The 11,112-nt window shown below is 45.0% G+C and overlaps 1 protein-coding gene across 1 annotated transcript; it reads right to left on the bottom strand.

Annotated features, from left to right (window-relative positions):
- Nucleotides 1–1,243: 1,243 nt before the first annotated feature.
- BORCS8 (BLOC-1 related complex subunit 8) lies at nucleotides 1,244–11,033 on the bottom strand. The gene is made up of 4 exons (XM_032215431.1): nucleotides 10,951–11,033; nucleotides 7,990–8,102; nucleotides 3,208–3,272; nucleotides 1,244–2,471 (listed from the first exon to the last, which is right to left on the bottom strand). The coding sequence occupies exons 1-4, from the start codon at nucleotides 10,985–10,987 to the stop codon at nucleotides 2,366–2,368; spliced, it is 321 nt and encodes a 106-aa protein (XP_032071322.1). The 5' UTR covers nucleotides 10,988–11,033; the 3' UTR covers nucleotides 1,244–2,365.
- Nucleotides 11,034–11,112: the final 79 nt, after the last annotated feature.

The following is an 11,112-nucleotide window of genomic DNA, read 5'->3' as shown; positions in this document are numbered from 1 at the left end:
CATCCCCTCCCCACTGAGGTCAAACACAACCCTGATGCGGCCCTCAATGAAACAGAGTTGCAGGAGGCCATTGCAGCCGAAAACGGAGCTCTGAAGCCTGTTTTGCCGGCAGAGCACTCGGGTTGCCTGTGGCGTGGGTGATGTCGCGTGGGCCACACCCCTGCCATCCCCCCCCCCCCGGAGGTCAAACAACCCTGATGCGGCCCTCAATGAAAGAGAGTTGCAGGGGGCCATTGCAGCCAAAAACAGAGCTCGGAAGCCTGTTTTGCTGGCAGAGTGCTCGGGCTGCCACAGGCAACCCGACATGAATGATGTCGAACGGGCCACTCCCTCCCCAAGTTCCCCCCCTGGAGGTCAAATGGCCCTCAATGAAATTGAGTTTAACACCCCTGATGAAGACGGAACGCCAACATCATATCATTTTGTGAATCCGTTCATGTGCCGTACCGAAAGCTGTACCGATTAGGATTCAGGAGAGCCAATGCCTGCAACACAAACCTCACCTCAAGTCATGAATGACACACCTTTAGTGATGTTAGTCAGAACCATTAACCATACATTGACATAAGCAAAAACATGGAATGAAGGCCTGTCCAAGGAGAAACACGCATATGCAAAGGGCACTCAGAATTTCAAACAGAATTTTCCACTTGAGTGGAAAGAGAGAAAATTCACAGCCTCATAATAATGGCTGAAAAGCACTATCTGGACTTACCCTGCAAAATTCCTGACGCTAAAGCATCAACAGAATATTTCGAAAAACTTTCCCTAACCCTGACACTAAAAAAACCCCGGCAAGTACACACCATAAATAACAAGGACTATATATGAAGCTTAGCTCAACGTCCTTGTGCTATTGCTGAAAAAGGAGCATAAATTCCATAATTCCAAATCGCGGGAGGTCACCTGGTCTAACTGGACACTTGTTCCGTGGCTAGGGTTGACTTTTATTATTATTATTATTATTATTATTATTATTATTATTATTATTTTGTGGGGGGGAGGGAAAAGGCAGTGGTGGAATTCAGCCATTTCGCACCACTTCGGGAGAACCGGTTGTTAACTTTCTGAGCAGTTTGGTGAACTGGTTGTTGGAAGAAATCATTGGGGCAGAGAACCGGTTTTTAAATAATTTGAATCCCACCACTGGGGAAAGGGTAAGAGCTGGGACAGTAGGGAGCTGTCACGAGTACTTTGGACATTTTCCCCTGAGAAAATGGGGGAGGATTTTTTCCTTTTAATGACATCCATCCAACTGCATGGATTCCTACACTTTCAGTGGGTTGTGATCCCCACTTCAAAAGGGTAAGAGAGGAGTCTCTGATTTTCATTCCTTGAAGTTTGGGGGGGGGGGGCTTTGGAGACCATGAAAAGTGGATGGAAGGCATTGATGCAGTCCTTGGAAAAGTGGGCTCTCACCAGATACACAAATGAGGTCTGGCCAACTCTTCATACAGAACCAGAAACCCATTAGGTTCAGTGTGAGAAGAGCTCTGTGTAAAATAGAATGAGCATGCTAAGAATCGAAGTCAAACTTGGGATGATGTTGGTCCCTGCAGCACAAGTGACTGGCTGCATTCCCAGTTAACATCTTTACCCTTCTGAAATCTCATTATATGTATTTGTCGGACGGAGAAAACGGAAGCCTTCTTCTACATAACTGAGCTTGAACTGGGAGGGGCTGAATTCGGTAGCCTGGTTTGTCTCTTTTAACCTTCCCTTGTGTAGGGCGGAGTAGTGGGGGTCATCTTAAATCTAAGATTGCCTGCAGGAGATGGCAAAAATCTCCCTTTGTCTGTGAGAACAGAAGGAAAAGCACTTGGGACATCTTGAAAAAGGGAAGGAGAGGAGAAGATGGAGCGGGTAGAACTGGAAGAATAGGCAGCCAGTACAAAAGGCACAACACTTGTTATGCAAGTAGAAGAGGTTCAAAATCTGAGATTTCCAAGTAGAGCTGGCACATCGGAGGCTCAGGAGAGATGTGACCAACTTCCCATCCATCATGAGCTACTTAGGCCAATAGTTTGGCTCGATATAATGGGATTCCGTGCATTCTCTCCCCACCCACTTACTCCACCAAGCCAATCCGGTCTCATCCCAGCTCTTGTACAAGACCAGGACACAATAAGAACTCGGCTACAGCGTTTCTTCCTTGGAAATGAAGTATTGCTAATATATGTTCTTTGCTTGTAGTTAAATTAACAGTAATTATTGATGTTACAAAGTGATTAAACCTGGAGACTGGTTAATATAAACGTATCTTGGTCGCATTGGTGTGTAGAGCGGCTTCCCCTTGGCATCTGAAGCTTCTCTCCCTAAATAGAGAGGATGGCCATGGAGTTTTCCCAGATCTGGATCTCCAGGGCTACCTCCGTGCAGAATTCAACCGATCTTTGACGGCAATGGCATGTCTCAGGAGCCCTTCGATGTTCTTGAAATACATGCTACTGTCCTTCATGTTCTTGATGGCACTGGAGAGGAGGGAAAGCACCTGGTTAGAGTCACAGGAGTTGGGGAAAGGGGGGATCCAGAGTGTCCCAGTCTCAGAAATCCAGGAATAAGGGGACAGAAAGAAGAGTATTTCTCGTGGGGGCGCAGTGGTTAGAATGGTTAAAAATGAGGGGGAGGGGTTTGAAAAAAGTTTTTTTTATTTCTCATACACACATTCACAAATATACAATCTCATAACTCTCATTAATAATATGTGTTATTTTTTAAATATTTATAACAGTCTTTCCTCCTCCTAAAGTTAAAAATATAATTGAGGTTGCTTTTATAACAACTCTCCTCCTTCTTCCTTCCCTCCCTTTTTCTCTCCTCTTTCTTCTTTCCTCCTCTCCTTTCCCTTCTCTACTTCCCCTTCCTTTCCACAAACCCTCCCCTCTTCTTCCCTTTCCTCCCCTCTCTCTTACTCTTACTCCCCTCCATGTCTTCCTCTCCTTTCCCCTTTCTTCTTTCCCTCTCCTTTCTCCTCTCTTCTTCCTACCCTTCCCTCTACTCCTCTCTCCATTCCTCCTTTTCGTTGTTATATTTACATCTTTAATCCAGAGTATTTTCGGGATGGCGTTACAGCGAACCCAGTTCTGTAGTTACATCTTAAATTCCCTCTTCCACCATTTTCCCCCACCCCCATTTTTAATAGTTGCATATGTGTCAACCTTTAAACATATATTAGTATATATTAAATGAGTTTTTAAGGGCAGTCACCTGCAGGCATATTCTACGGTGTAAATGGCTCCTTGACTCTGTTCTTCCCAGCTCTGCATGTCAGCCTGCAAAGAGAAAGGACAGCTGATTTTTTGCCAGGTCGAGAGAAGCACAAGAGCCCTGGTGGCACAGTGGTTGGAATGCAGTATTGCAGGCTAATTCTGCTCACTGCCAGGAGTTCGATCCTGATCGGCTCAAGGCTGACTCAAACTTTCATCCTTCCGATGTCAGTCAAATGAGGCCCCAGATTGTTGGGGGCAATATGCTGACTCTAAAGCCGCTTAGAGAGGGCTGTAAAGCACTATGAAGTGGTATAATAAGTCTTGAGTGCTATGGCTATTGCTATAAAACTTTCTGGTACCTTCTGTCACCATTTGTGTCCTGTGCAGAAATGCAAAACGAAAAAAAATGGGGTGGATTTACCTTTGGTAAGCTTTCCCCTTAAGCTTTTGACTTTTATAGAACATGTACATATTTGTCACGCTACACGTAAACCTCAACTTACAACTATTTGGTATTTTTTTGGTATTTATTAATATTTGTATGCCGCCCTTTTCCCTGGGGGGACTCAGGGCGGCTCACAGTTCAAGGGGAGGGGAGGACAAACCAAGTTACATATAGGACAATACATCGTTAAAAGCACAACATTCATACTATTCGGGTAGGGTAAAGGTCTTTAACCCCAGGCCTGTCGGGACAGCCAGGTTTTAAGGGCAATGCGGAAGGTATGGAGGGTGGTGAGGGTACGAATCTCCACGGGGAGTTCGTTCCAGAGGGTCGGAGCTGCCACAGAGAAGGCTCTCCTCCGCGTGGTTGCCAGTCGACATTGACTGGCTGATGGGACTCGGAGGGGGACTCGGAGGACTATTTGTTTAGAGACCATTCAAAGTTACAGTGGCACCTAAACAGTGATTTATGACCAGTTCCTGCACTTGCAGCCTTCAGAGCGTTCCCAAGATCACGTGATCAAAATCCAGGCGCTTGGCAACCGGCATATATTTACAACGCTTGCATCATCTCAGGCTCATGTGACCATCATTTGTGACCTTTCCATCTGGCTTCCAACAAGCAAAATCAACGGGGGAAGCCGGGCTGATTTGCTTGGCAACTGTAGAAAAAAGGGTCATAAAATCACCTTAAAAACCACCTTGCTTAACACCAGAAATTCTGGTCCCAATTATGGTTGTTAAGTTGAGGTCTATCTGTATTCTCTTTAAAGGTGAACCACATTATGCAAAGCATGGAAGAAGAGCAGATACAATGGCTCTGGTCAAGCAAGGAATTCACTCTCTCCTTTTTGGCGCAGTGGGTAGAGTGCAGTACTGCAGGCCACTTCAGCTGACTGCTAGTTCGGCAGTTCGGCGGTTCAAATCTCACCGGCTCAGGGTTGACTCAGCCTTCCATCCTTCCGAGGTGGGTGAAATGAGGACCCAGATTGTTGTTGGGGGCAATATGCTGACTCTGTAAACCGCTTAGAGAGGGCTGAAAGCCCTATGAAGCGGTATATAAATCTAATTGCTATTGCTATTGCTATTTTTTTTTAAAAAGAGTAACTTTTTCTCATATTCTATCTAGGTATCATCCATTTTCCACATTAGTCCACACAACCTCTTTCCCATTGCTTTGAAGGATGGAAGAATACAGGTAGTCCTCGACTTACGATCACAATTGACCCCCAAATTTCTATTGTTAAGCGAGACTTTGTTCAGTGAATTTTGCCCCATTTTACAAACTTGCTTGCCACGGTTATTAAGTCAATCACTACAGATGTTAAGTTAATAACACGGTTGTTAAGTGAATCTGGTTTCCCCACTGTGTTTTGCTTGTCAGAAGGTCGGAAAAGGTGATCACGTTACCCCGGGGGTGCTACAATCGTCATAAGTATGAGTCAGCTGCCAAGCCTCTGAATTTTGATCATGCGTCCACAGAGATGCTGCTACAGTTATAAATGTGAACAACGGTCATAGGTCGCTTTTTTCAGTGCTGTTGTAAGTTAGAACGGTCATTAAGCGAACTGTTGCAAGTCAAGGACTACCTGTAATTTCTCCCATCACTGTTTAGTTAATGCTGAATAAGAGTTCGAATCCTGGAAAGGGCACGGCTAGTTGACGAGAGGTAAATAGCTTGAAATAGATCTATACTAGTCTCCCGTTATTTCTTTATCGGTAAAATACAAATTCAACACGCTGAATACGAGTATTAACAATATAGTTAAGTAACAGGGACACATTCAAAAGAAAGCAAAGGGAAACCAAGAGGTCAAGAAGGAGAAGAAGAAAAAATGAAATTCAATGGTGAAAAGAGTAAGGTTCTACATTTAGGCAAGAAAAACGAAATGCACAGGTACAGTATAGGTGGTACCTTGCTCAATAGTAGTAACTGTGAGAGGGATCTTGGAGTCCTATTGGCAACCATTTAAATAGGAGCCAGCCGTGTGCAGCAGCTGCCAAAAAAGCCAACACAGTTCTAGGCTACATAAACAGAGGGATAGAATCAAGATCACGTGAAGTCTTAATACCACTTTATAAGGCCTTGGCAAGGCCACACTTGGAATACGGCATTCAGTTTTGGTCGCCATGATGTAGAAAAGATGTGGAGACTCTAGAAAGAGTGCAGAGAAGAGCAACAAAGATGATTAGGGGACTGGAGACTAAAACACATGGAGAACAGTTGCAGGAACTGGGTATATCTAGTTTAATGAAAAAAAGGACTACGGGAGACATGATAGCAGTGTTCCAATATCTCAGGGGTTGCCACAAAGAAGAGGGAGTCAAACTATTCTCCAAGGCACCTGAGGGTAGAACAAGAAGCCATGGGTGGAAACTAATCAAGGAGAGAAGCAACTTAGAACTGAGGAGAAATTGCCTGACAATTAGAACAATTAATCAGTGGAACAGCTTGCCTCCAGAAGTTGTGAATGCCCCAACACTGGAAGTCTTTAAGAAGATGTTGGATAGCCATTTGTCTGAAATGGTGTAGGGTTTCCTGCCTAAGCAGGGGATTGGACTAGAGGACCTCCAAAGTCCCTTCCAACTCTGCTATTGTAAGTGAAGATAGAGCTTTCTCTAATATAATTATCCAGAAGGGATAAGCAGCTTCTTAAGGTGAGTATTTTTTGAGTTTCTTCCAAAGAAATTGGATGGAGTTGATATAGAAAACTGGTTGCATCCCAAACAATTTGGACATGATCCACGAGTATTTAACCAATAGGATGTGAAAGGACGACCTGCTGCTTCTTAATTTGCCTTATTTTTCAGGAGTAGACTAATTAATGACTCTTTCAAAGAAGCTGGTAGTGCTCCCTCTCTCATAGGGGCATTTTACCACGTTCTTCTTAGCAATGTAAGAAGCCCAGACTGATAAAAGGCCATATATATATCATCAGGCCTTAAAGCCTAGTACTTCTCCATTACAGAAAATGCTCTGGAGATGTCAGGTCCCCATAGATCCCTATTGGGATGCTGCCATTCAGCCTAGAGGGGGGAGCCTTGGTATTTTTATGCTCTGTCACTTGCTTTGGTCCTTATTCACTTTGTTGTAACTTCCTGGGAGTGGGAGGGATGAGCCTGGGGCCATCTGTTTTGTCCCAGCTCCGAAGAGAGGAGAGTCCAGCTTCTTATCTTCTCAGCTTGAGGTTCTCACAATAACTTGGAGTTCTCACAACAACTTCACACCTGGGGATTGGCTCACGTCGGACTGAGCGGTGGAGTGGGGTTTTGACGAATAACTTTTAACCTAACCTTTTGTTTTTGCCCCAGAACTTTAGATCCTGCCTATTCTCCTTGCTATCACTATCTTCCGATAAAAGTTCCTTTTGAAACGCTACCTTGCTTTCTTCAAGGGATAGCAAGACCTTCCAGAAGACTTCAATTTGCAGATATGCATAAACATAATCACTTCTCATAGCTGCCTCTACATTGGTCTGATACTTTGCACGCTGAAAACTAACGTATAATGGCATAAAATGTCCAGTTTCCCTTTCCCCAATATACTACTTTTCTGCCTGCGAGTAATTACAAAGTATGGAGGAATAGTTAAACGTCTCAGCCTCTAAATCCTATCTGTAACAGAATAGGTTTTATAGCAATAGCAATAGCAATAGCAGTAGACTTATATACCGCTTCATAGGCCTTTCAGGCCTCTCTAAGCGGTTTACAGGGAGTCAGCATATTGCCCCCAACAATCTGGGTCCTCATTTTACCCACCTCGGAAGGATGGAAGGCTGAGTCAACCCTGAGCCGGTGAGATTTGAACCGCTGACCTGCTGATCTAGCAGTAGCCTGCAGTGCTGCATTTAACCACTGCGCCACCTTGGCTTATAGACTACTAGTTGTTAACCTGGCGTTGCCTGGGTATTTGTTTATCCCAATCCTGTATTAGACATTCACAAATGTCCGAACCAAACGTAATTTCTAATGTTGGATTTTCCCCTTACCAGAGGGAGTCCCCTTATGGAGTACTGTGAAGCCGTTACCATGGCAACTCCACTGTGCTGTACAGTGGAAGCCATTTTAAGGCAGTACAGTAGAAGATATTTTAAGGCACAACAGGCTGTATCTTAACAGAACACACATCCCGAGGGGTGTTAGGGGTGTCTTACCCCCACATTATTTGTTTCCAGAGAGTAAGTCATCTGTGTACCAAGTTTCGTTGAAATTTCTGGAGGAGTTCCAGAGTTATGCTGGAACGAACACACACACACACAAACACACACACACACACACACACACACATGAAATGACACTACATCCATTCTCATTTACAGTTCAGATCACATCTTACTTTGTGTTCGGCCAGTTCTGGGAGAGACCGCCTGACATGTTCTTGAAGCCGATACAATGCAACAGAAGGTTCATTGGCTAGGACATACATGCTCTCTGTAAACTTGTCTGTCACTATAAGGAGAAAAGAAAGCATATTTTTCCTCTGTTTTGCTTCCACACCGGGAGAAAAAAACCAGGGTTCAAATAATACTTGTCATGACTTCAGGCCACCGATACAAGAAAGGAATGTTTAGGCTTGGAGAAAATTCCAAAGTGTAAAAACTAACCAGAACCCCCCAAAAAGTTAAGGTGGACGGCAGTCTAAAAAAGACCATTGGTTCAGAATGATAGATGAACATTGATGCAAAAGGAGAGAAGTGAAATTGGAAAACAGAAAAGGAATCCAGGAGGGTGATAGTGAATGTGAATCTTTCATACTTCAGTTGTTTTGGTTTGTCGCACAGTCAGCCAGATGTTCAGACTGGATTTGGCATTTTTGTCCCCCTATCAAGTCCATCCCAAGGACCTGGGATAGTCAGATGTTGATGTTTGATGGTCTTAGAAGTATTATTGCAGCATGTAAGCTGTATTATTATTACATTTTTATCCTGATTTTTATATATAACTCAAAGTGGCAAACATACTTAAATATGATATTTGTATCTGCTTTTTTAAAACAAGTAACTCAGAGCAGCAAACATACCTAATGCTCCCTGCCTCCTATCTTTCCCATAACAACCCTGTGAGGAAGGTTGGGCTGAGAGAAAGCAATTGGGCCAAACTCACTCAGCCAGTTTCCCAAATGTAGCTGGAATTCTCAATACTATTATGATTAAAATGTATCTTTAAGCGTAGGTCAGATCAATGTGGCCCAATCCCTTTATGCTCATAATGAACCTGTGAGCAGAGGTTCACAGGTGCAGAGACTGCAACTGAACAGTTGAGAACTGAGTCCCCAGCATGCTCTTTTCTAAGGTTAAAACACTAATCAGGGAGTAAATCCTGCTCTTTCTAGCTGATTTTACTTGAAATTTGAAATTTAATAAAATTTGTATGCCGCCCACTCCCTTGGGACTCTGGGCGGCTTACAGACAAGATAAAAACATTTTAAAAATTAAAGGTAAAAATACAGTTGTTAAAATTGCACACCATCCATTCTGTCTGAGTGGGGCTGGACATTGATCAACAGCCCCAGGCCTGCCGGAACAGCCAGGTCTTGGTGGCTTTTCAGAAGGCCGGGAGAGTGGTAAGGGTCTGGATCTCTACAGGTAGATCGTTCCACAGGCCCGGCGCAGCTACAGAGAAGGCCCTCCTCCGGGGGGCCGCCAGCCGGCATTGTCCGGTCGACGGCACCCGGAGGAGGCCCAACCTGTGAGATCTAGTTGGTCGTTGGGAGGTATGTGGCAGGAGGCGGTCTCTTAGGTAGCCAGGTCCTAAACCATGTAGGGCTTTAAAAGTAACGACTAGCACCTTGAAGCGCGTTTGGAGACCAATAGGGAGCCAGTGCAGCTCGCGGAGGATGGGTGTAACATGGGCGTATCTAGGTACACCCAGTATCGCTCGCGCGGCTGCATTTTGGACTAACTGTAGTCTTCGAACACTCTTCAGGCCTGGAGAATGCTTCTGGAGAAACATGCAGACTTTCAAGCTGCACCTTTTTAAAACAAAAAGAGTTGGGTTTAAGCTCAACTGCTGGGAACTTAGAACGCAAAATAATAGAGTGGGAAGGGACCTTGGAGGTCTGCTAGTCCAACCCCCTGCTCAAGCAGGGGACCATATACCATTTTAGACAAATGGTTGTCCAGTCTCATTTTGAAAGCCTCCAGTGATGGGAGCACAACTTCTGAAGTTACTTCATTGGTAGTCTGCTCTCACCGTTGGAAATTTCTCCTTAAGCTCTAGCTCCATGATGGCGAACTTATGGCACGTGTGCCAGAAGTGGCATGCAGAGCCTTCCCTGTGGGCAAATGTGCCGTCATCAGTTGCTCTTCTAGTTTCTGGTGCGTCAGCCAGCTGGTCCATGAGCGGTGGAGTGCTAGGAAACAGCCTGAAAATAGCCCCAAAACAGCCCATTTCGGGGGGCATTTTAGGCTGTTTTTCGGGCTGTTTCCAGGCTATTTTTGGCCCAAAAAACAGCTCGAAAATAACCAAAAACGGTCTGAAAAATAACCTGAAAACAGCCTGAAAACGGCCTGAAAAACGGTCCAAAATGCCCCCAAAATATATCATATGGCACATATCAGCCAGCTGGTCTTTGGGTTTTTGGTGCTCAGGCGTGCATAAAGACCAGTTGGATGGCACACATGCGTATGCCAGAAATGAGTCCAGCTGGCCAGCGCATGCATGTGCAGTAGCCAGTTAGTCTTCGGGTTTCTGGCACTCTGGCACGTGCCTATGCAGGCACATTTTGGTTTGGGCACTCGGTGCTGAAATGTTTCGCCATCACTGCTCTAGCTTGTTTCTTTCCTTCTTGGCCACCACAACTTCTTGGCACAACAGTTAGCTTGCCATTGCCTTTCTCCACTCTCAGGTCAACCTACTTTTCTGGAATCACTGAGTGGTCTCCTATCCATGCATTAGCCAGCTGCAACTGCTCGTTTGAGACCAGCCCAGGTAGGATGAAAACGCTTGCAGAGCCAGACCAGAACAATAAAAATGAAATCTGTCTCATTCAATGCAACAGAAATCCCCTGTCCCATTTCTACCTTGGGAGAAGATGCCTGATCTATACTGTTAACAGAGCCATTTCCCCCCCACTATTAAAATTAAAAACGGTGGGAATTATTTCACCCGGTAGGCAGAAATTATCCAGGCACGGATCCCGCAAGCCAACCCAAGAGCCGTAACCAGTTTTACTTTTGCTCCATTAACACCCAAATCTCAACCCGGAGGGACGGGGAGAGAACAAGCATCCCTTTCCCCCATTCCTCCCCGGACTCATTTCAGTGTAACATAACCCGGAAGTAGCCGTCATTGTTACCCTTTTTCACTTTCAGCTGCATTTCAGCCTCCTCCATGATACCGAACCGAGTTCGACCCGGCGTGAGAAAAAGCGGACCGCAAAGCCGGGGCGGAACTCCAGCCGAGCAGCAACTTCCGGAAAGCTGGGTGCATCGTCAGAAACGTACCTGTGTGGAAACAC

This window comes from Thamnophis elegans, chromosome 1 (genome assembly GCF_009769535.1).
Source record: "Thamnophis elegans isolate rThaEle1 chromosome 1, rThaEle1.pri, whole genome shotgun sequence".
NCBI classification, from domain to species: domain Eukaryota; kingdom Metazoa; phylum Chordata; class Lepidosauria; order Squamata; family Colubridae; genus Thamnophis; species Thamnophis elegans.
The sequence above is the reverse complement of the archived record's forward strand: the minus strand, read 5'-3'. Positions and strand labels throughout refer to the sequence as shown.